The sequence below is a fragment of the Diospyros lotus genome, chromosome 9, assembly GCF_014633365.1.
Source record: "Diospyros lotus cultivar Yz01 chromosome 9, ASM1463336v1, whole genome shotgun sequence".
Classification (NCBI taxonomy): Eukaryota; Viridiplantae; Streptophyta; class Magnoliopsida; order Ericales; family Ebenaceae; genus Diospyros; species Diospyros lotus.
Window position 1 is genome coordinate 8,543,202 of NC_068346.1, and position 26,458 is coordinate 8,569,659.

A 26,458-nucleotide genomic window follows, 5' to 3' on the forward strand; every position below is an offset into this window, starting at 1 on the left:
AGATGACATTATGAAAGTCGGAGAGAGCTTGGTGTCTTGTCTGATCCGTTTGACGGGGAAGCATGTAAACATTTTGATTAGAAATATCCTAACTTCTCCGCCGATCCTAGAAATGTGAGGCTTGGTCTTTGTGCAGATGGATTCACTCCACATGGTAAATTGGGTCGGCCGTATTCTTGTTGGCCGATTATTGTGACGCCATATAATTTGCCTTCTGAATTATGTTTGAAAAGATAGTTTCTTTTTCTGATTGCTATTATTCCAGGTCCATCAAATCCGAAAAACAAGATAGATGTGTTCTTACAGCCTTTAATTGATGAACTAAAATTATTATGGTACGAAGGTGTTCTGACTTATGATATATCAACCAAAAATAATTCTTTCATGAAGGCTGCTCTATTGTGAACCGTCAATGATTTTCTTGCCTATGGAATATTATTTGGTTGGATGACATTGGGGAGATTAGCGTGTCCATATTGTATAGAGAAAACTAAAGCTTTCAACCTCAAGTATTGTAACACCCTGCTTTTCCGAGCGCGTTATAAATTGGGATAATTTCGGGACAATAATTTTTTTTCCCTTTCAAACTTAATGCTAAATCACATCATTCTTCGAATCCGTCCCAGAATTTCTAAACATTTTTCTCGAAAGAGAATCATTATACACATAAAATGCGGAAGCAATGATTAAAACCTGATATCTTAACATTGATTATAAATCAATTCTTACATTTCCATTAACCATAAGGATATACATCAACATTCCTCAAAATGATCAGAATTCAAAGTAGCAAAACTTAAATACATGGGTTACATAACATACATTTCATTCCTCATGCACTCTGCTAAGTGCCATTTCATGCCTCATTTATCCTCGTATTTGCTACAATCTCCATCTGGAACGTTTGAATATTTCAGGGGCAAAGCCCAAGTTAGATGATAAACCATCTAAGTAAGGGTACATAATGCTATATCATGTGTGTATGCAATGTCTTTCATCGTAGGTGTCAACTACACCCCTCATGCTACCTACCGTTCTTACGGCCACCTTTTTCGAAGCCGGGGTGTCTGGGGGCACCCTTTGGTAAATTAGCGGTGCCAGTTCGTACTCCCTACAGTATCAATGCGTGTGACCAATGATATCAACGTATATTTATGCATTTCATAGTCATGTTATGTATGCAGTCTACGTGATGGGTGCATACCAGAATATGTCAATATGATGAAAATATTTTCGAGAAACATAAATTACTTACAAACTAAGCATTTTTCATAAAACTAGGTCTAGTGGGGAAGTACCACTTACCTTTTCAAGTTTATCGGGTTATCTCGATATTCACGTCTTGCCTTGAAATACATGCATCGCCTCGATTTGCATGCCGATCTCAAAATTCGCACAAGCTACTTTAACTTAAGCCTCAAAACATCCTAATCACTACAGTTATTTAAATAAACATTAAAACCTATTTTTTCATAATTTCTTACATTTTCTTTAATTTTCTCTTTATTTCTTCATATTTTTCCTTAATAAATCTAAACTAAATATTTCTAAAATATTTTCTCAAATATTTCACTACGACAATTCATAAATTAATATTCGTGAATTTCTGAAATTTTCTAAGAAATTTTACTCACATTAACTTAGCATATTTGGCTTCCTCGGTATGTGTGCCTTGATCTTGAAATGCGTGCCCTAACCATTTTTCGTGCCCAAAATCTCCAAAATATTAGTAAATATCTAAACCCTATTTTTCAAAAAAATTTCGAGAATTTTTCATATTTTTTCTTCTTTTTCTTTCTTTTCTTTTCTTTTTCTTTCTTTTCTTTTTCTTTTTTCTTTTCCCCTTTTCCTATTCACCTTCTTCTTCCTTTCTTCCTCCCTGCGTGTGATCAGCAACTCCTTTTTTTTCTTTTTTTTTTCTTTTTCTTTCTTTTCTGCCTTTCTTTCTTTCTTTCTTCTCTTCTTTTTCTTCTTCTCCTCCTTATTCTTCTTCTTCCCTTGCATGTCCCGCCTCTACGTCTTCTTCTTCGTGCGACCGCCGCCGCTACTAGCACCACCACGCACCTCCACCCACCCCTTCATCGGCCGCCTTGGCCTCTCTAATCCCCCGCACCAACTCACCCACCGCCCTGCTTCGCTTGGCCCCTTGCTGCCGCGGCTGCCATGGCCATGTTGGTTGCTGCTCGGCTGCCATGGTCGCGGCTTGCGGCCATGGTGGTTGTGCCCAATGCGACTAGCTTCCTCTCTCTCTCGATCTCTCTATCGGCCTCGCCCTCTCTCCCTCGATATTGTCCTCTCTCTCCCTCTACTATAAGCTCTCGGCCAAGCTCAACTCCTTACCTCCCTCACTTCTCCTTGCTGTTATTTATAAGCTCCCAACTGCTCCCTCATTGCCATGCCCTACTCACTTGCGTCTGACACACTCAACTTGTTGCCATGGATTTGCAAAGGCGTGGGATTTGCGTGTAAATCTTTCTTAACACTTGCAGGGAATGGCATAGCAGGAAATGACATGAAGTATGGAGGTGCATATCACTCACGCGCATACACAGCACGCGTATACTTATATAATACATATATATTTTACACTAATATAATTATAAAAAATACACATTAAATCTTCAATTTTATCATAATATCACTTGGGTAATTCTCTTATTCTAACTATGCCCTTAAACCTCAAATTAATTTACATTAAAATATTAAAAAAACAAAATTAATAATTTAAATTTACTTGATATAGACGATTTTTCCCTAGTGTCTTCACCGGGCTATTGTTTCATCTTGAAATCACTGAAGGGTTGATCGTTACACAAAATCGGAGCCCCCTAGGGTTCTGTCGATTTTTCAGGAGCCTTCTACAACGATTCGGTTTTTCAACCTAAATGACAACTGTATTTTAGCTGTACCAAAAATCGTTCCTGATCTGATTTCTTTTGATACCATAAATCCTATCTCAGAACGTTCATCGAAACTATATCATTTTCCTTAGACAATTTCACCCCGAGGCATTCCCTGTAGTCGATTTGGTACTTATAACTACTATTAAGCCAATTTTTCGGTGTTCTAAACTCATCGAAATTACGTGACAACCTCATACAATCATGGCGTATTACAAGTATGGTGGAAAGACGTCATTTTTTGACTGTCACAGATAATTCTTGCCTATGGATCACGCATTATGGAGAAATACAAGTGCATTTAGAAAAAACAGAGTTGATAATTTTTCTCCACCACCACGGTTAACTAGAGATACCATTTTTCAGAGAGTCTATAATTTTTCTTCTATTCTCCAGTTACAGGGCTGTGCGATGCCTGGGTATGGTGTTGAGCACAATTGGACAAAACGAAGCATTTTCTGAGAATTGCCATATTGGAAAAATAATTTGATACGACATAACTTATATGTCATGCATATTGAGAAAAATCTTTTTGATAATCTTTTCAATACAATTATGGATTTAAAAGGTAAAACTAAAGATAATGTCAAGGCTAAAATGGACTTTAAAGAATATTGTAGGCGCAAAGAACTTGAACTAATAGACCGTGGCGGGGACAAATATTGAAAACTTAAGGCCCAATACACGTTCACAAGGGAACAAAAGTTAAGTGTTTTTATGTGGATAAAAGAACTTAAGCTCCCTAATGGATATGCTTCCAAATTAGGTAAGTACGTTGATATGAGAAACACAAAGTTATTTGGGTTGAAAAGTCATGATTGCCATGTTCTCATGGAGTAATTTCTTCAAACGACATTTGCAGCATTACTAGATTGAATTTGGAATCCGGTCACTAAGTTATGCCAATTTTTCAAAGATATTTGCTCAACAATATTGAGGATTGAACACCTAGATGTCATTGAACAAAATATACCCATTATTTTATGCAAATTAGAGCGTGTATTTCCTCCCGAATGGTTTAATCCAATAGAGCATCTCCCAGTGCACTTAGTTTATGAAGCAAAGATGGGGGGACCAGTACAATATAGATGAATGTATCTGTCTGAAAGATACATTTGATATAATTTAAATCGTTAATTTTTAAAGACAATAAAATTCTTTTATATTGAGGAGATTTTCGAATGATTTAGGTTTCTCAACATTTTAAAGAAGAAGGTTTGCAATATTAATGCTCGTGTAGAAGGATCTATATGTGAGGCATATATAATTGAGGAGACGTCCACATTTGGTTCATATTATTTTGCACCAAATGTTCAATCAAGAAAAACGAGAGTCCCTCGAAATGACGATGGGGGAGATTCTTTATATCCACAAATTTTTGTGTTCAATTATCTAGGTCATGCTGCCGGAGAAATGAAAATCTGGTGGATGGATGAGAAAGAGTTTGAAATCGTCAAATTATATGTCTTGTTGAATACTCCGGAGGTCAAACCTTATATCGAGTAAGAATTAAAATTTAAATTAATATATTTATAAGTTTATTCTTGGTTCATATTAAATGATTGATATATCATTTAAATTTTTCAGCATTTACACCAATCTATTGTGTCAGCTATATTCAAATATCACAAACGCAGAAATAGACAAAAAAATCGAGAAATATTTTCCTAAATGGTTCCATCATCAAGTATGTTACTTCATATTAGATTATTTTTTAATTAAATTTTAAAAATACATTAAGTGATTCAAATATTTTTTCAGATTAATTCGAATACTCAAGTTGTTACAGATCCATTAATTTAGAATATAGGATGGGGACCGACTCCAAACGTGCGGTATTGGCCAATGTATTTCGTGAACAGATATAAATTTCATACCGTCGAATGGAGTACTACTATATCTACCGAAAATTTTGGTGTTTGCGTGCCTGGGACAAGGGTTGAATTCTTAGAGACCTATTATTATAGAAAATTTTTAGATATTATTGAATTGGAATATGCAGGCCTACTAATCAAAAGGGTAGTTATGTTCAAATTTGAATGGTACGATCCAAGTCCTAAGGGAACCAAAATTAATGAAAAGTATGGTATGATTGAGGTTCAATCATCAAGAAGGTATAAGAAATATGATCCTTTCATTTTTGCTCAACAAGCTGAACAAGTGTATTACGCGTCGTACCCCAGCACTTGCTGTGATAAATGTGATTGGATAGTTGTTATTAAAACAAATGCACGACTTACAATAATGGCTCCTAAGGCTAATATGGAAGAACCTTTCTAGGAGGATGAAATACCAGAATTCCCGCAAATTGATCAAAGAGGTAGTTTACAAGATTTAGATGGGATAGTTGAGGAAATAGATGTTTCAAATATTATTCAGTAAGAAGAAGATGATGATATAGAGGAAGAATCTATATCAGAAGATAACAAAGAAGAGTTATTGTTTGTTGACATAGATAGTGATGAATTTGTAGAAGAAATATTGATATATTTATGAATACATGTGAATTTAAATATATATATTATGATATAATATTTTTTATATTTTTTAATGTCTATGACCTTGCACGTTTTATCGTGTTTTTTTGTTTCATGTAATTTCAAAAATAGATGTCAGGACATTCATCTCCCGAACCAAGCAGGGGTAGGGGTAGTAGGGGTAGAGAAAGACGTCGATCTTATAGGGACACACCTTCTCCAAATCCTAATAGTGTTGGTTCACAGTCTTCTCCTTTTGTCTCCACACATGTTGTTCCATCTACTCCTTTATATCTTCAGCCATCGCACCCATATACTTTCGTTCCCATGCCTCCGTTCCAACAACCATTCCTCTCTATGCCATATTATATGGGTTATACTACAGTCCCACCCACATCCCACCCACCTGAGACAGCACCACATTATGTCCCTTATCCTAGGTCTACTTTTCATCCCATAGGACGTTCATATCCATACTCATTTATGCCGGCACCATATGCACATCCTTTAACATCTTTTCCTGCTCAGAATGTTGACCTGACTCCATCTAAGCCAATTAATACCGACTGAGCTGATCACCGAGTAGAGTTATCCTGCAATCAAAACTGTGATGAGTGAGTATTTTATATATATTATTTTTAATTAATTATTTGTGATTTTTTTACATATAAATGTAATTTCTTACATGATAAATATTGGTTTTACAGTTTTTTCCTTGAGGTTGGCCCACCAGGTGTACAATCCAAGATTTGGAAGAGACGATACACTGAAGCTTGACTTCATTGGGATGACGTGCCTAAATTAACATGACGGATGTGACTAGACGAATTTAGCGTAAGTTTAATTGTAATTCTTAATTATAGAAAGTTTCAATTTAAAATTGTATACATATTTATTCATTTTTAATTTCTTGTAGAAGAAGTTTAAGTGACAACCCGATGAGAGTGATCGTATATGGATCATTTGGAATAAATCTGGTTGGAGAAGTTTTAGAAATAATTTGAACAAAATTAAAGGAGATGCAGAGAAGGGAGGAATGGATGGATCCAATGGTGCGGTGAGCATGTCATGCCAAGTGGGGTGAAAATGAATACAAGAAGAGAGTAGAACAAAACAAAAAGAATCGCGCATCCAAGACTGGTGGGTCAGTCCACACAGGTAGATCCATTCCTTTCATAGAGAGCCGAAGAAGGATGGTAATTAGTTTTTCTACTAATTAAATGTAAATTTTTTAAATTTATATAATGGTTTATATTATTTTTTATTTATTTTATATATTTGTCATGCAAGTAAGGGAATTAGACCGCGAGCCCAATGAATTTGAGATTTTTAGGAGAACCCACACTCAAAAAAATAATCAAGGACAAGAAGTGTGGGTTGATAATAGATCAAAGGCTGTCACAGTAATTGTATTTTGTATAATTTAATTAACATTACAATTTAATAATTTTTTTTATTAATTGACAACGTCAATATTTTAATTTATATAGGAGTCGTTTGATAGATTAAGTGCAGAGGCATCATCAGCATCAGTCGACGGTAGTGAGTCGTTCTCTCCACCTACAATCGACGAACGTCAGATTTTTTATCAAGTTGTCTTTGGTAGGAACAAGAAGGGTCGTGTCTACGATCTCGACTCTCAAGGTAGGCAGTCATTCCTTATTGGATTCGATAGCAGTTCCAGTAAGTCATATGGTTTGTTGTCGGAATTAAAACAAATGAGATTGAGGGTCACCTAGATGAACGAGGAGTTACATTCCGCTCAAACCAAGGTTGTCGAGGTGGAAAATCAGCTGCAATCCACCGAGTCTTGGATGAACGTGAAGTTGCATTCTGCTCGGACCAAGGTGACAGATGTGAGAAATGAGAATGTGCAGTTATGTCAGTGGCAAGAACAGATGATAGCGTGACAAGAACAGATGAATAGACAAATGATGGCATTATAACAACCTGGCCCGTCTTATTAGCAACTTGGACTGTCGATTCAACCAGGACCGAGTAATCAGTTTTTTTATGATAATGAACAAAATGACGATGATTGTAATAATGATGATTGTAACTAAATATTTATAAATTAATTAATTTAACTTACAAATTCAGTTTTGTTATTTTAATAATTAATATGAATTTTAATTTTTTTAAAATAATATATTTTTAATTTATAATAATTAATTAAAATAAATTGTTAATTATCATTAATTTCATTTATATATAAATTTTATTTTAAATAAATAGAAAATAAAAAAAAATTTGATTAATAATTAAATATGAATTTTTTTATAAATAAATTTTTATTTATTGTAAATTTTTATAATTTTATTTTTAATTTACGTTAAAAATTTTATTTTTATTTTATCTTTTAAAATTATTATAGAAAATAATTTATTTTTTTTAACATTTTAAAATTTTATTTTTATAATTTTATTTTTATTTTATCTTTTAAAATTATTATAGAAAATAATTTAAAAATTTATCTTTTTAACATTTTAAAAATTTTTATTTATATAAATTATGAATAATTTTAAAATTTTTATTTACGTTTAATTTTTTTTTATTTTATAGCTGATCAGCGACGGGTAAACAACCCGTCGCAATTTATTTTTTTTCAAAAAAATAGCTGATCAGCGACGGGTGTGAGGCCTGTCGCTAGTCAGCGACGGGTTTCTTGCTCGTCACTGATCAGCGACGGGTACATTATCTGTCATTGATCAGCAATGGGCTTCCTTCCCATCGTTGAATCTGTGGCAAAACGCCCCTGTCGCTATATTTCATCGCTAAAATAGCGACGCCAACTTTAGAGACGAGTTGGCCCCCATCGTTAAATCCGTCACTAAAAAATTTAGTGACGGATTTTAATGTTTTAAAACTCTGATTTTTTGTAGTGCTAGCTTATGATATTTGGGAAACCTAGGATAATCTTATCCTTAGCTGCATAAATTCTTCTCTTTTTGATGAGATTCTTGCCCAGGTTGCTCATTACAGCTCCTCCGCTGAAGTCTAGACGGCTCTAAGTTGTGCTTTTGCATCACAGTCACGTGCCAAAGCAGTACATGTTCGCTCTCAACTCTCTACTCTATAGAAAGGAACTCAATCTGCAACTAATTACTTCATGATGATCAAACGTCTCACAGATGAATTGTCCATTGTTGGTCAACCCCTGAAGTGTGATGATATTATCACATATTTGTTTGTTGGGCTTGATCCAGAATATGATTATCTTGTTTCTATGATATCTCAGTGTGATAATTCTCTCACCTCGGAAGAAATTTACTCCATGCTCTTGACATGTGTGAAGCTCGCATTTAGCATAATAATCAAATTTTATCCTTGCCCATGCCTTCGGCCAACGTTGCCACCTGACAACAACCCTTTTTTGGAGGATAGGGTCGTAGCTACTTAGCAGCTCCTCGAGGAAGGATGGTAATTCATTCAACGACAGTCGTGGAGATGGCTGCGGTAATACCAGTCTGTGGTGCCAATTGTGTAAAAATACTGGCCACACGACTTTCCGTTGTTGGAAACGCTTTGATCCTCATTTTCATCCCCCACCACCTCGCCCCCAATCCTTAAGCAAACCTAGCCTCCAACCAATCTTAGCAACATTCAACTGAACACGAGTGGCATCCCGACAATGGTGCGATGCATCATTTGACCAATTATATGAGTAATCTGAATATCCAAAGTGACGATTTTTCTGGCACTGATCAAATTCAATTTGATGATGGTACAAGTTTGAAAATAACTCATATTGGAACTACTTCTTTTATCTTACTCGTCTTCAATCTTTTATTCAAGTTTTTAAATACTTGGTAAGATTTTGATTGGTGTTGACCTTGTGATGCCATATGGATATAATAATATATTGCTGCTTGGCTGCTTGGACCTTTCGGAAGATGCTAAGAAGACGTTATCCAATTTGGAAAACTGGGACGCTAATAGAAATATATGCATGGGATTCTCAAAGAAGGAACTCTTCTGAAAAGTCGGGCTTGGAATCAGAAGTGCTACAAACATGCCAAATTAGACCATCATACTTGGATTGGACGCGGAGGATGATTCAAAGATTAACATTCGTGTAATTGACGAGCTGACCAGCTAGTTAGTTTTTTGACTGGCTGTAATTTCGTATCTTGACTTTGTGAATCAGCATATATATATATATATATATATATGAAATTATATGTTGTGAATCGTGATGGAGGATGCCACGTGGCGCCGACTAAAATTATGTACAGCAACGAATGGCGTGGGGTTTCAAAAACCAACGGCGTGTCTCTGCAGCTTCTAAGCAAATTATTAGCACAACTTGGCATTAGAAGACAAACCCTAAAAAAACCTTCTTTTTTTTTAAATTTTTTTGTTCCCACGTACGCACGTACGCATTGTAGGTTAAATGCATGGCCCATGGCATTTTCGCTGACCTAAACTCCTTGAAAAATCTTCTAGTAGGCCATCCGGTACAGTTCAAAATTCCCATCGAAGCCAAGTTTTTTGTGGCCTATAAAAGGGCACTCAAACTCCTCATTTTATGTCACCAAAATCATCTAGAGATCCTTCACCATCTATTCATCAAACTGCAAAGGGTTTCACACTTTCACTTTCCCATCATGGATACGTTAGTTAGTACCATTTTCTTAGCCTTTCTGGGCATTCATGTTTTGATATTGCCATTTGACGGGGTGCATTGCGCCACCAAATCATCAATATGCAACCAAACACCGTACCCAGAGGTCTGCAACTCTTTTCTCGATGCTCATACTCTAGGAACCGTTGATGAAACCGCGTTTAGGGTTCGAGAATCAGCCCTTGGGGCAACCTTAAACCAAGCACAGCTAGCTCACAGCCTTGTCAAAGAGATGGACTTGAGCTCGTTCGACCAGCGAGCCAAGTCGGCTTGGGCTGATTGCTTGGAGCTCTATGAGGACATGATTAGCCTCATGGACCAATCCATCGGCTCCACCGATCCAGCCAGCTCCCAGACGTGGCTCAGCGCGGCTATAACCAACCACCAAACATGCCAAAATGGGTTCAATGATTTCAACTTGTCTTCTCTTTTACAATCCTTCCCTACCATGTCGGGCGACTTCTCAAAGCTCCTCAGCAATTCACTGGCCATAAACAAGGTGGTTGCGGCTTCATCCACCGCGCAAGTTTCCGATAAACAGATTCGGGGCCGGCGGCTGTTGGGTGACGGCTTCCCGGCATGGGTTTCAGCTGGCGACAGGAATCTGCTCCAGTCGACTGGTTCGGCTGTGAAAGCAGACTTGGTGGTGGCTAAAGATGGCTCGGGCAATTACAGGACCATCACCGAGGCCGTGGCGGCGGCGGCTAAGCGAAGTGGGTCTAGCCGATTTGTTATACACGTGAAAGCGGGCGTGTATAGTGAGAATGTTGAGATTAAGAAGTCGATGAAGAATTTGATGTTCATCGGAGATGGGATCGATGCCACTGTTGTCACCGGAAATAGGAACGTTCAAGATGGCTCCACCACTTTCCAATCAGCAACTTTTGGTAAGCTTGAATGAAAAGCGGTTAAGTTTATATATATACATATATATATTTGCTGAGACTTACGTTATAAATATTATATGTATATAACTATCTTGTTTATATATATCATTATCCTAAACTTAATTATATATGCTAATACATATATCTATATATGCCAATTACTCAGTCAAGTAATTGACATGCATATATCAATATATGCATTTTATCACCTTTAGTTTTACTAGTAAAATGACATATATCTATATCTATATCAATATATGTTAAGTAATTTTTATTTTGGGGTGTGTTGCTGCTTTATGACAAAGTCAACAACACACTTGCTTGTCAAACCCTTACTCTGACGTTGATATTGTGGTATCTAGGCTTCCCTTAAGGAGACAGCTTGCCTGCATGCCCCTCAAAACTACACCATCCCATTTGTCACCGCAATTAGGATTATTAATTAATATTATTATTACTTTGACAAAATTTATGTTCTTTCTTTTATTATAATTTTCTTATATAATCAACATATATAGCAACAATACTTTTATTACGCATATATATATACATACATCCACATAATATATTTTTATTTCTTCATAAATAAATATATATAAAATAACACATTACATATTCTGATTATTCTTTTGGTATAAATTAAAGAAAAATAATGATATGATATATTTACTTTCATTGTCATCCAGCTGTATCCGGCGACGGCTTCATCGCTCGCGACATGACATTCCAGAACACTGCCGGCCCTCAAAAGCACCAGGCGGTGGCGCTCCGCTCCGGCTCAGACCTCTCCGTTTTCTACAGCTGCAGCTTCAAGGGCTACCAAGACACCCTCTACGTATACTCTCAGCGCCAATTCTACCGCAACTGTGATGTCTACGGCACCGTCGACTTCATCTTCGGCAACGCCGCCACCGTTTTCCAAAACTGCAACATCTACGTAAGAAAACCGATGAGCAACCAGAAGAACACTGTCACGGCTCAGTCGAGAACCGACCCAAACCAGAACACCGGGATCATTGTCCATAACTCCATCGTCACCCCTGCGTCGGACTTGACTCCGGTCGTGGCTTCGTTCCAGAGCTATCTGGGTCGGCCATGGCAGCAGTATTCAAGAACAGTTTTCATGAAGTGTTCTCTTGGCAGCTTGATTGATCCGGCGGGTTGGCTCCCGTGGAGTGGAAACTTCGCTTTGAGTACGTTATATTATGGCGAGTATATGAACACCGGCGCCGGGGCAAGTACTTCTGGCAGGGTGCGGTGGGCTGGGTACCATGTTATAACAAGCGCGGCGGAGGCGTCAAAGTTCACGGTCGGGAATTTTCTGGCCGGGAACTCGTGGATTCCGGCGACGGGAGTGCCGTTCACGGCTGGCCTGTGATGGTGATGATATACGCAACATATATAATTGGTTGTTGTACTAATTGGGGTGGGTTTATTTTTTATTTTTTTATCCGCTAGTTTGAATAATAATGTACCAAAAGCATAGCAAAGCAAAGCATGTTGTATTGAAAAGGAAATACATACGGATAGGATTATATATTTTTAATACATATTCACTTTGTTTATTAAAATATTTTTTATAATTATAGAGAGTCCAGTGTCCATGGCTTCACAATGCCACCCGCCTATCATATGAATCTATTATTCTAACTTGATTGATTAATCATTTTTAAGAGTTTTGTTAATGGTGATATAAATGTTAAATAAAATATAATAAATATACTTTATTCAAAAATAAAATATACTTAGTAACGCTTAATTATTACCCTTCAAATAGTAATTAACATTAATTTTTTAAAAATACTTTTAATGATAAGATTATATATTTTTTTGAAATTAAATATTATATTATATCGATAAGATTATTAATTTTTATAATGAAGAAGAATATTTTTGTTAACATATTACATTTTATCATTTCATTTCATAAAAATAATGAAATGAAATGAAATGAAATAATCATTCCAATTCTGTCTTATACCAAACACTATAATGAAATGAAAGTCATTTGATTCTTAATTTTTTTATCCTATTCATTCAAAACCAATCGTAACCATAATTTTACAATTTATATTTTACAAGGAATTAGCTTAGATTACTATTCTTTAAAAATATTTAATATTGAAAAATAGTTTACATTTGAAAGTATTTTTTACACAATTATTTTCATCTTATTTTTTAGTTTTTCATTTGCACGTAAAATACTTTCCAAAAGAATAATTTCACTAGTTGGCATATATAATGAAATATTTTCCAAAATTTAGTTAGATATATATGTGTGTATACACACTCCATGTACTTATATTTATGTACATGCATTACCCATATATAGATGATACACATATATACATGCATTACCCATATATAGATGATACACACTCCAAAATTTGTTACATGCATTACCCATATATAGATGATACACATACTTGTATATATAGGTATGTGTGCATATTGTTTGGTTATGATCAGTTGACTTCATCAAATGGGCCAACCTTATAAATAAAGAGATGGAATCACATTCAAATTAGTCTGAACAAAATTTGCTTACCAAAGAGTCTAGCCGAGTAGCCCGTATTATTATGGAGGCAAGGCAACGCCACAACACCAACATGGCGAAAAACTTATAAAGCGCATTATATAGGGCAGCCTTAGTATGGTAATAGTTCTTGGAATGTGGAAAACAGCCTGATGCTCTTTGTAGTAGTATGAACTAATTAATCTATGTAATAACCGTCGGGGCAGATCGGCCAGTGAATTCCTGCATCTTAGATAGCTTGAGACCAACCTCCACCTGTAACCAAATGCACCCCAGTTAGCAACAAAGTATCTGAAAATATGCGGTAACAAATTTGCCAGGATATTGCTTGATTGTATCTCACAAGAGGAGCAAGTGCTTCTTGCGAATCTCTCCCAGTTTTTGATGGATCCATCTCGTATTGCTCGATGTAAAGACGAATGGTTGCTCCTTCTCCCAGAAGTAAGGGTTTCCAATCCATCTACAGGGTCTTTGTATTCAAACTCATCAGCATTGATCACATTGGACACATCTGAGCGTATCCCTTTTATGGTCCTGCACAAGTAAACAACATGAGCTCATCAAAATCACACATTAGAGTCGTTCTCCAGAAATGACCTTGAACCTCAGACTACAAAAAAAATACACCTTCAATATTATTTTTCAGGTGCATTAACATTTAATAGGAATATTTAGGATATGCAACATGCAGAAGATCAGCAGTTCAGCTTCAATTATTGAATGGTGAAGAAGCAGTTGATCACGTCCAGTAAGGATAAGACCTAGGGCGAGGTAAACTCAAAAGGGCAATAAATATTGCACGAAAGACTGGGCTATTATTGATAGGTTCATCAACAAAATTAGGAATGGGAGAGGGAAAAGGGAAAAGGGAAAAGGGAAAAGGGAAAAGGGAAAAGGGAAAAGAGAGGTATGAAAGGAACAAAAGAGGTTAAATTTTCTGTAATAGCGCGGTCCAAAGGGCACCCACCTATGGGTCAATCTCAGTCATCTCCAGTGTAGAGGAGAATCTGGCTGTTACAGTTTATGTATCTTTTGGCCTAGCAAAGATAGCTCCAAAAGATACTCCTTGCAGTCTTATTATGAAAATATATATTATGATATCGCAATGATTTGGCATCCAAATCAGCTCCTTGTTTAATTCACCTACTGTTTACTAGCAAAATCCCTGGCAGACTGCGAGGCAAGACCAAACTTACAGAAGGACCCAGAACCTCTCGTACTGGATAATTAGCATAACCAGGAAGAGATCATATCAAAATTCTTTTACAAGGCCTTCATTTGGCAAATCTTTTAAGATTTCCACAAACAGAATTGTTGAGCAAAGTTAAGGGCCACATGCCCACACAGCTAAAATTTATGGTCTGATATTTGTTTAAATCTTGCCTACTTAAAATTTCGAGGCATCTAGCAGTGAGAAGAAAGAAAAAAATAAATCAGAAGAAAGGCAAAAACAGGAGGCTAAGAAAATCCAAGAAGAATGATACGGCTGCATTCACTTGACTAAGTCAGAGCAGTCATAGCACAAGACTCGGTCAAGCTGTGAAGATTGTGGAATAAGCACGTCAATTGTGCGTGGACTTACACGGTCCTATTTCATTGTTTTAGTTGCTATTTTTGTGTCCGATTATGTTTTATTGTTGCAATTTTACAGCATGCGTTATCCCTTGACTTGAATATTTAAAGCCATCGAGTAGTTGATGGTTGGGACATGAATAATAGAAGTTTCATAATCTGAACTCCCTCTTCTCTTTCTATATTCCCTTCTTTTTCTTACTTCATTGTTACTTTCTAGAGGCAGAGCCTATATCAGTGGTATCAGAGCACTGTTCCATGGACACCCGTGGGAAGACGAATGCCGAGTTCCAAACAGAGGTGCAGGAAACCTTGGCAAAGCACGAGGACGGAATCGCTCAGGTCCATTCCACGCTACAAACAATCCTCACAAAACTACAGGCCCTGCGTGTTGCTCACTCACGAAATCAAGAGGGAAGGGACGTTAACCCTTTTGCTCCAACAGAAACTTCACAGGCACATCCCGCACAACAAGCGGAGAATTTCCCTAACCTCGATGCAATGACCAATCATACTAATTTCAAGCTCTCCTTCCCAAAGTTCAACGGTGAGGATCTGAATGGTTGTATCTACAAGGCGGAGCAGTACTTTGATTTTAAGGGAATTTCGCCACAACAACAGGTTCAGTTGGCATCCTTCCATCTGGGGGGAATTGCCTTACAGTGGCATCGCTGGTTCAGCAAGTTCAAAGGGCCCCTTACCTGGGCGGAATTCACAAAGGCCGTTCTCCACTGATTCGGACCAACCGACTATGATGATCCCTCGGAGGTGCTCACCCGACTCCACCAAGTTTCCACGGTGGACATATACCAGGCGGAGTTTGAAAAGTTATCACAGCGAGTCGACGGTCTCCCAGAAAACTACCTGATCAGATGCTTCAACGCCGGACTCCGTGATGAGGTCAGATTGGACGTTAAAGTTAAGCAGGCTCGGACCTTATCAGAAGCCATAGCAGTTGCCAAGTTGACTGAGGAGCGTAACTAACTACGGAAGAAAACGGGAGTCATGTTTCGACCAGCCACTACCAACCCACAACCACAGGCCACCGTAGACACGACCACGGGACTCTTGGGTCCCCCGCCTCAGCCAAAAACTAGTCCAAGCTCTGCCGCTACCTTCAAGAAAATAACAAGCTAAGAGGCTCGAGACCGTCGCGCTCGTGGGCTCTGCTATTACTGCGATGAGAAGTTCCTACCTGGACACCGTTGCCAATGACCCTTGCTGCCAATGATTGAACCCTTCTTGCGAGGAAGATGATAAAGGAACCGACTTGAATACAGAACCAGATCCATTGGAATTGCTGCAAGAGATTTCCTTTCGTGCTATGATAGGTACCAACCATCCTCAAACACTATGGGTTGTGGGTAAACTTAAGAACCGAGACATTATGGTTCTCATTGACACGGGCAACACGCATAACTTCATTGATCAATCAGTGGTGGCTAAACTCGGCTTGCCAATAGTTCGTGACAAACCACTTCAAGTGATGGTTGCTAACCACGACAAAATAGAATGCACTGGTAAATGCTTATCCCTCACATTACAAATACAAGGTTGTCCTGTGCAAACAGATTTCTACGTCCTTCCCGTAGCAGCTTGTCAAGCTGTATTGGGCGTTTAATGGTTGGAGACATTGGGGCCAATAGAAACTGATTACAAGTAGCTGACCATGACTTTCAATAAGGATGGAACGACCTGCAAATTTTAGGGAATGTCTCAAGCACCGACAACAGCTCTAGGGGATAAAGAGTTGATGCACTTGAATGGAATGGGGTTCTTCCTTCAAATTGTTCCGGTAGAACAGCCGAGCCTACCTTCCCGTTCCTCTGAACAACTCAACCAGCTACTCCACGAGTTTCAGGAAGTTTTTTCAGCCCCAAAAAGTTTACCCCGCGGCGGGCTCATGATCACTCAATTCCTTTGCTAGCTAATCAAGCTCTAGTAAGTGTCGACCCTACCGCTACCCTTACTATCAAAAAGCTAAGATAGAACAAATAGTGCAGGAGTTCCTTGCCACAAGGATAATTAGACCAAGCAATAGCCCATTCTCATCACTTGTTCTTCTCGTTAAAAAAGCTAATGGCAGTTAGAGGTTTTGTGTTGATTATAGGGCCCTCAATAACATCACTATCAAGGACAAATATCCCATTCCTATTGTCGACTAGCTGCTGGATGAATTACACGGTGCCAAATATTTCTCCACACTGGACCTAAGATCAAGATATCATCAAATTCGTGTTCGGGATGAAGACATTCCAAAAACAGCATTCCGCACCCATGAAGGCCACTACGAATTCATCGTTATGACCTTTGGGCTAACCAACGCCCCAGCCACTTTCCAAAGTCTCATGAATGATGTGTTTCGGCCATATCTCCGCAAATTCGTCCTTGTTTTCTTTGATGACATCCTGGTTTACAGTAAATCCTGGTAAGAACATCTCACCCACTTATGAATAGTGCTTTCACTTTTATTACATAACCAATTGTTTGCCAAGCGCCCGAAGTGCCGTTTTAGGGTGACACAGGTGTAACGGCCCGCTCCCATTTACGGGTGCTATCGGTAAATAATCGATCAGATTACTCACACATAACACCAAACTAATGAAGAGGTGGACTATGTTTCATCGGGAAACGTCCTTGGTGGGGACTAGGCTTCGTCCTTCCTTTCGCTCTACTTGAGGAGTCAGTCCCAAAGCATAAAAAGAAGCATAACGGACGGGACTCGAAATCAGAGTGAGCCTTACCTTTCTTCAGCTCGCCTCACAATAAACTAAAGGTGACCCAGGCAATAAACTAGCACGTTAAATATCGACTGAACACTGGGATTTATGGGAAATATCTCTTTGATCCTTACCTGATCCTAAACTTGGCTCCACCAAACAAGCCACTGTCAACCAAAAGTCTACACAATCATATACTACATTATACAAATTATAACAAATTGGATACCATTTAGCGCCCAACAACATACACATTTACCCACAATGACATATATACATACCACTATATGAATACATATAGAAGATAATACAATTCCCAACACGAGAGCAACAACGCTAGTCGCCACTTCAACTTCCCGACATCATCTCTACTTGCATCTAAACTTGCAACATCTACAACACGAGGTAAAATCTCATGAGTCAATGACTCAGTAAGGGTGCAAATGAATATAAACAAAATAATATATGAGATACAATGACAAGTAAATATGCATGAATGGCGAGGCATCACTGCCCTCCGAACCCATCTGTTCGAGGCAATAACCTTCCAAATTACCCTTAACAAACATCTAGTCTCTCCCATGGCCATAGAACTCCACTAGACTACCTATAGAACATGCACAACACACAACTTCACACAACATATATTTAACTATATTACCAAACATTCGTATAGCCGCCACCCTTGGGGTCGTCCCTTACCTGGCGCAAAGCCTCTTCTCTGTCATGGACGAGAATGCTAGCCCGAACTTTGAACTCTTCTAGGATCACCACCTCCTCGGTCGACCTTCATCATATTTGGAGAAGAAAACTAGCTAAAAACCCATACCAGCATCGCCTCATAGGATGCCACCTTGTGCTTAAAACCTCATTTTCGAGCTTTCGGCACACTTCTCGAGCCCCAAATTAATTTCTAGAATTTTCTCCAATTTTTTAGCTATTTTTCCCTATTTTCTCCAATTTCCATATTTTCTTTTTATTTTTTAATTTTCTTTCTTTATTCTTTTTCACCTTCCTCACTTCATCTTCTTCCCTCGTCACCTCACGCACTCTGCCTGCGCGCACAACAATTGGCCACTGCTGGCCGCCGCTACAGCTCACCTCCGACCACTGGCCGACTGCTGGACCCCGCTGCCGCCTGCTGCGCTGCTATCACCATTCGTTGTCGACTGCACCGCTTCGCCATTAACGGCTGCCACCACCACTAGCTCGGCCTCACGCACACAGCCACACCAGCACGCTGTCGTCGCAGCTGGCTTCAGCCATTGTCGGCACCGCCGTTGCCACTGGTTGCCTCCGCCACCATGCACCACCGCTGCTCACCTCGATCGTCGGCCACGCTACTTTAAGTGGGCTTCCATGGCTATCATCATTGCCTTGGCTGATCGATCGTTCTCCTTCTCGCACGGCTCGCCCGCAACCACGTATAGCCACCATCGATCACTCTTTTCTTCCCTCTCAGCCAGATGCTCTTACGAGCTCTCGCCTCTCAATCTCTACTTCACACTCTCTACTCTCAAATTCAAAGAGATGGGCACTATTACAAGCTTGGGCATCCAATGTGTGTGTATATATATATATATATCACCTTTAATCCCCCAAAAATCAATAATCCCACTAGAGAAACTATTAATTACACTTAAAGATTTTATAATTGCACTTGGACCCTCCCAACCTTAAATAATCACTCTCAAACCACTAAAAATCTTGATTTCTTCATAAATTAATAATTGGCTTTACTCGATAAAGTTGATTTCATCCATGCGCCTGCACGGGACATTTATTCCACCCGAAAATGCTTCAGGGTTGCCATACTTGCAAAACCGGACCACCTTTAAGGTTACTTCAGCTTCTTGGAGGTCTCCTACGACCATTCAATTCAACCAATAATTTAAGCTTATACAACAGTTATACCGGAAACTATTCCCGATCTGACTTCTTTCAGCGTCATTAGTCTCATCTCGAAACACTCGACAATCCCTTACCCCATTTCCTAAACATCCAAGTCTTAGGGCATTTCCTGCCATTGATTCAACAATTTGTTACTTTACTTCTGAAAACTACCCTTAGGCCCGCCGGAGTGCTCACTATCCAAATTATCAAAATGCCCCTCCCCTAGGGCACCATCATTTCATTTCCCGCCTCTTTCTCAAAGGGCATTCTTGAAATTCTATCTTATTTTCTAACATCGATAACACAAGGTGTTACAACAGGTAGACTACTTGGGGCATATTATCTCAGTGGATGGAGTTCGGGTAGACTCAGCCAAGATCCAAGCAGTGAATGAATGGCCAACCCCTACTGCTCAAAAGGGAGTTTGTGGGTTCTTGAGGCTTGTCGGCTAGTATCAAAAATTCATCCAAGGTTTCAGAACTATTGCTGCACCCCTAACTCGATTACTCACCAAGGACAGGTTATCGTGGCCTTCCGAAGCTGCTACGGCTTTCACCAACTTAAAACATGCACTCACCTCGCCTCCTGTCCTACGGTTACCAGACTTCACACAGCCCTTCATAATCGAGAGCAATGCTTGTGGTATTGGAATCGATGCCATTCTTATACAACAAGGCTAACCGATTGCATACTTTAGTGAAGCTTTGAAGGGATTAGCCTTGTCCCTTTCCACCTACGAAAAAAAGATGCTTGCTATCGTGAAGGCTATCCAGAAGTGGAGACCGTATTTGCTGGGTAAGTTTTTTACTGTTCGTACGAATCAATGGAATTTGAAATTTCTGTTAGAGCAGCGCATTACTACTCCTACACAAACAAGGTGGCTGCAAAAATCATGGGATATGACTATGTGGTCCAATATAAAGTTGGAAAAGATAACCAAAGGGAAGATGCCTTATCTCACAATGTGGGAGCCATATGCCTAGCAGTGTCCATGTCGCGCTCCAACTGGTGGGCCGAACTTCAGAAAGAAGTTGTGCAAGATCCCTACTATGAATGCTTAGAGCAATTAGCAATCGCGGCACCCCAATCCTATCACTACAGGGATGGTGTTTGGTTCAAACACGATCAAGTTTGTTTGAGTCCTACCTCAACTCTACTACCAGCCATCATTGCAGAAGTTCATTCTTCCCTTATCGATGGCCATTTTGGTTACCAAAAGACTCTTGGTCGCCTCAAACGCAACTTTTGTTGGCCCAACATGAGGGCGGTAGTTCAGGATTTCATCAGGTGTTGCTACACCTGCCAACGTTGCAAAATGGAGTGCGCCAAACCTACCGGCCTCCTTCAACCTCTACCAATTCTGCAACAGGTTTGGTCTGACATATCCATGGATTTTGTGGAAGGTTTACCCCCCTCTAATGGTCATACAGTCATTGTGGTGATAGTGGATTGCCTCACTAAATATACCCACTTTGTGCCATTGAAACACCCGTATACAGCTCTTATTGTCACCAAGGCCTTCCTCAACAATGTTGTTCAGTACCATGGAATTTCTACTTCCATTGTCAGTGACCGCGATAAAATATTTGTGAGTACCTTTTGGAAAACACTATTTCAGTTGCAGGGCACGAGCCTTGATATGAGTTCTAGCTACCACCCACAAACGGATAATCAAACAGAAGTCGTAAATCGGTCCTTGGAACAGTATTTGCGTTGTTTCATGAGTGACCAACCCACCAAGTTGACAGATTGGCTTCCTTGGGCTAACTATAGTTACAATACAGTTGTTCATTCCTCCACCCGGATGTCTCCATTTGAAGCGGTGTATGGCCAACCACCTCTTAATCTGCTTCCTTACACTCCAGGAACCAGCAAGGTGCAAACGGTAGATGAACTTCTTTGCCAACGCATTGAGGTGCTACGGCAGTTGCGCCATCACCTCACGCTGGCCCAAGCATGGATGAAGTGTCAGGCGGACCAGCACCGTCGTGAAGTTGTTTTTCAAGTGGGAGAATTCGTTTATTTGAAGTTGCATCCTTACCGGCAACAAACAGTGGTTTTTTGCCGCTCCCTCAAGCTATTTCCCAAGTATTTTAGGCCTTTTCGTGTCCTAGAGAGAGTTGGACCGGTCGCCTAGCGATTAGATTTTCCCAAGGGGTCTCTTCTCCATAATGTTTTTCACGTCAGCCTCTTAAAAAGACACCTGGGCTCTACACCGGTACTCTCCGATCAACTACCACCAATTTCGGATACCCATTCTGTCCTGCCCCAACCTGAGTGCATCTTGGATCAATGCACTATTCAAAAAGGAAAATATCATCCTAAGATAGAACTACTTGTTAAATGGGCTGGGGCTTCACGAGAAGATGCTACTTGGGTGAACAAATGGAGGTTTTCTAAGACCTATCCTAATTTTATCCTTGCGAACAAGGATAATCCGAGGGGGGTGCATGGAATGATACGGCTACATTCACTTGACTAAAACAGAGCACAAGACTTGATCAAGCTGTTAAGATTGCGGAATAAGAACTTCAATCGTGCGTGGACTTACATGGTCCTATTTCATTATTTCAGTTGCTATTTTTGTGTTCCATTATGTTTATTATTGCTATTTTACAGCATGCGTTATCCCTTGACTTGAATATTTAAAGCCATCGAGTAGTTGATGGCTACTCGATGGTTGGGACATGAATAATAGAAGTTTCCTAATCTGAACTCCCTCTTCTCTTCCTATATTCCTTTTTTTTTTTCTTGCTTCATTGTTACTTTCTGGAGGCAGAGCCTATATCAAAAGGAGACACAGATACAAACAGGGAAGGCAGAAAAGGATAGCACAAACAAGGCTTTATGAACTATGCTTCTTGGCCTTCCAAATTTCATAACAGCATTTATTCCATCCTTGAGGAAAACTAGGAAATTGATTAAACAGGAGATAAATCAGAGATACTTGATCATAAAAGCCTATAGGTACAACACAGCGAATAACTTTAAGGTTATTAAGCATCTCGATATGAAATGCCAAAGTAAGTATTTCTCAATAACTATCTTGAAAGTACCAAGAAAAGCATACTTGTTAACTTCAGAAAGATCAGACTGCAGCGAACCAATGATGTACAAAGAGTGTTTGTGAGTTATTTGTGTGGGCGTAATCTCCGCTTATCATATAGTGCAGTAAGCTCTTCTCACTAGAGCTCAACATGGATGTAGCCTTAATTTTGGGGTGAACCACAGTAAATCCTTAGCCTATTCTCTTTCCATTATTCTTTCAGTTTATGTTTATATTCTGAGTATGTTTATGCGTGCTTCCATCCATGAAGGTAAGTTTTCTATGATTGAACTTGTTCTGGTTTTTCCCTAGAGTCTTCATCTATTCGTAACAGTGGTATTAGAGCACGGTTATTAAGATCATCTCTTAGGGTCATAAAGTTTAATTTGAAACTGATTGATTCAAATCTAGGGTTTTGTCTGTTTGTGTGGTTTAGGGTTTTTTGAGAGTCTTTGTCAACGGGTTTTTGTTGTGTGTGTCTCAATCAAAGTCTAGAGTCTCTTAGGTTAGCTTTGTGCAAGACAAAGATGGCCTTTACCTGATTTGAAAATGGAACATTTGATGGCAAAGGTGATTTCGGAAGCTGGAAAAAGAAAATGAGAGTGTTTCTCTCTCATCATAAGGTGTTGATAGCACTTGAACCAGATGATCGAAAATGATCAGTAGATCAACTTGCTAAGACAAATGAGATCAAAGATGAGACTTTTAATTTGATATTCCTCCATTTGGGTGACAGTGTAATCCGAAAGGTAGACAGTATAACTAACTCTCTTAACCTTTGTAATAAACTTGATTCTCTATTTCCTGTTATGACTGCACCTAATTTAGTTTATTTGAAAGGTAACTTGTTTAATTTTAAGATGAATACCTCTAAGACGATGGATGAAAACATAAATGAATTTACTAGACTTGCATATTGTTATTAAGAGGTACTGATCTAGCATTAGGTGACATTAATGAAATTATGATTATGTTGAATTCCTTACCTAGTGATTATGATGTTGTTAAGCATGCTTTATGATATACTAGTATTGTACCTAGTTTGGATCTTGTAATTTCTGGCATTAAGGCTAGAGAATTGGAATTAAGTGCATCTAAGAAATCGGGCAATAATCTGTTTGTTAAGAGTAAAAATGATAAAAGGCATAACATAGGGAATACTGTTCAATCTAGTGGGTTAGGGCTAAAGGGTAAAAAGAAAGAAAATAAGGGAAAACAAAAATGGAAATGTTATCACTGTGGAAAGGAGGGGCATATTAAAAGTATTGTTATAATTTCATCAGAAAACAAAAACAAGGGGGAAATTTGACCACAACTGCTAATAACTCAAATTATTTAGCTGAAGTACTTACTGTGTCTAATTTCTCTATTGACAATGAATGGATTATGGACTCTGGTTGTTCATTTCATATGTGTCCTAACATTGATTAGTTTCAAAATTTTAATAACAGAGAAACTGGAACTATTTATATGGGTAACAACCATTCTTGTAGTGTTTAAGGTATTGATGACATATCACTCAAATTGCATGATAATAAAATAAGAACTCTCACTAATGTAAGATATGTATCTGGTTTGAAAAGAAACTTGATCTCACTTGGTACCTTAGATGAGTTTGGATTTTCTTATAAAGTAAAAAATAGTTCTATGCATGTATTTAAAGGAAATAATTTAATCCTAACTAGTGCTAAAAAAAATGGTTTATATGTTTTGAATGGCTCTTATCATCCCTTTATTAATTAACATGCATTACGCCTACATTATTAATACTAATAAGACAAAACTATGGCACTTGAGGCATGGTCATATGAGCCTGGAAGGTCTACAAGCACTGTCAAACCAAGGCTATCTTGGATCAGTGCCTGTAGCGTCCCTTGATTTCTGTGAGCCATGTGTTCTAGACAAGCAACACAGGCTGAGCTTCCATAAAAGAACTCACCTGGTGAAAGCATGCCTAGAATACCTGCAGGTAGACTTGTGGGGACCTTCTCAGGTTCCTATTCACGATGATAACAAATATTTCCTATCTATTATAGATGACTTTACTAGAAAGGTCCGGGTACTTTTACTAAAAACTAAAGATCCGACTTTAGAAAAATTCAAAACTTGGAAGACCATAGTAGAAAATCAAACTGATTGGAAAATTAAAATTCTAGGAACAAACAATGGTCTAGAATTCTGTAGTAGAGAGTTTGATGGATTTTGTAACACTCAGGGTATACTTAGGCACAAAACAGTTAGGAATACACTCCAACAAAATGGAGTAACTGAAAGAATGAATCGAACCCTATTTGAAAAAGTTAGGTGCCTTTTATTCACCTCTAATATGCTTAAGTCCTTTTGGAGAGATGCTCTCTTAACTGCTACTCACCTAGTAAATAGAAGCCTTTCAACAACATTAAATTTTAAATGCCATGAAAAAAAATGAACCGATAGGAAATTAAATCTAAATTACCTAAGAGTGTTTGGTTGTAAAGCTTATGCTCACAAATCTGAAGGAAAATTAGAACCTAGGTCCACGAAGTGTATGTTTGTTGGTTACCAAGAAGGGACCAAAGGCTATAGACTATGGGAGAGACAATCAGGTAGAGTTAAAATACTTATCAGTAGAGATGTCATATTTAATGAAGTCATTTTCCCTTGTAAATATCTATATACAGAAAAAACCAACACTTTGAAAAATCCAGATGATTGTTTCATATTAGGAGGCTCTCAAATTGAGGTGGAGCAACCTATAAGAAGTAACAACCTGCCAATTGCTCCTGCCTCATCAGAACCTAACCAAGAAGGAGTTCTCTTGCCTATGTCCAATGAGAATCTAAGTAGCACGAAAACGGAAAATGATACGTTTCCGAAATGAAACGGAAACACTGAAACAACATTTTTTTAAAAAGGTAGGAAACAGAAACGCGGGGCAAATTGTAAATTTAAAAAATATAGGGGATTTTTTGTAAATATAATTTTTAATATAAAAATTATACCAAATAATTCAAATATAATACAAATAAACATAAACAATAAACATAAATTCAATAATACATTCAAACAAATATAAACATAAATTTCACAATGCATTCAAACAATCATCAACAATATTTTTAAAGTTCTATTATCCTTACACAACTTAGTACTTAAAAACAAATAGTAAATTTAAATAACAAAATCAAACCTAATACAATTTATAAAAGTTCATTCAGTTCATTATTCCTTATCTCTATTAACATCTTCATCAAAAAATATAGACTCCAACTCTGGTTCATCTAGGGAGAGATTAGCAAACTCGAGAACACCCACATCTTCCATACTCCCAAATTCATCTCCACCAACATCCGACATCTTTGTCTTTTTGTCATAATATTGGGAGGTGTTCCTTGATAAAAGACGAAAATTGTTATGAATAAAGACTAAATCCTTTGTATGTTTTGGAGACAGTTTATTTCTTCTAAATGAATGAAGAAAGGAATAAGTACTCCAATTCCTTTCACAACAAGAGGAAGAAGTAGGTTGGCCAGGCACTTTAAAAGCTAACTTTTGAAGCAAAGGAGCATGTGAACCATAACATGCCCACCACTTTCTAGGTTCCCTGTCATACTTGTTCTGGATAGAATCTAGATCTCCAAATGGCCCACTTTCAAGAGAAAAATTAGCAAACTCATCATCAATAATAGCACGCTCATCTGGATTAGGAAAAAGTCTTCTAAAACACTTCATTCTTTGTGTGGAGACTTTTGCATTCATATGTGAAGCCATTCTACCTTCTTTTTCTTCAAGCCATTTATAACTATAATACCTTCAAAAGAAAA

The 26,458-nt window shown here is 38.2% G+C and overlaps 2 protein-coding genes across 3 annotated transcripts in view; one reads left to right on the plus strand and one right to left on the minus strand.

The window, feature by feature from the left end:
• LOC127809537 (pectinesterase-like) overlaps positions 1-26,458 on the plus strand; it is a 141,705-nt gene that overhangs the window by 60,296 nt on the left and 54,951 nt on the right. Inside the window, exons 3-4 of one of the 2 annotated variants that reach the window (XM_052348401.1) lie at positions 10,194-10,888; positions 11,575-12,367. The exons of the other annotated variant lie outside the window; for it this stretch is intronic. Coding sequence (XP_052204361.1) covers positions 10,194-10,888; positions 11,575-12,266 — 1,387 coding nt within the window. The 3' untranslated portion in view covers positions 12,267-12,367. Of the gene's footprint in view, positions 1-10,193; positions 10,889-11,574; positions 12,368-26,458 lie in introns of those variants that run through there. 2 annotated transcript variants of the gene reach the window in all.
• LOC127809538 (phosphoglucomutase, cytoplasmic) overlaps positions 13,363-26,458 on the minus strand; it is a 90,275-nt gene continuing 77,179 nt past the window's right edge. The window contains exon 18 of the mRNA XM_052348403.1: positions 13,363-13,679. Within this exon, the coding sequence (XP_052204363.1) occupies positions 13,608-13,679 (72 nt within the window). The 3' untranslated portion in view covers positions 13,363-13,607. The remainder of the gene's footprint in view (positions 13,680-26,458) is intronic.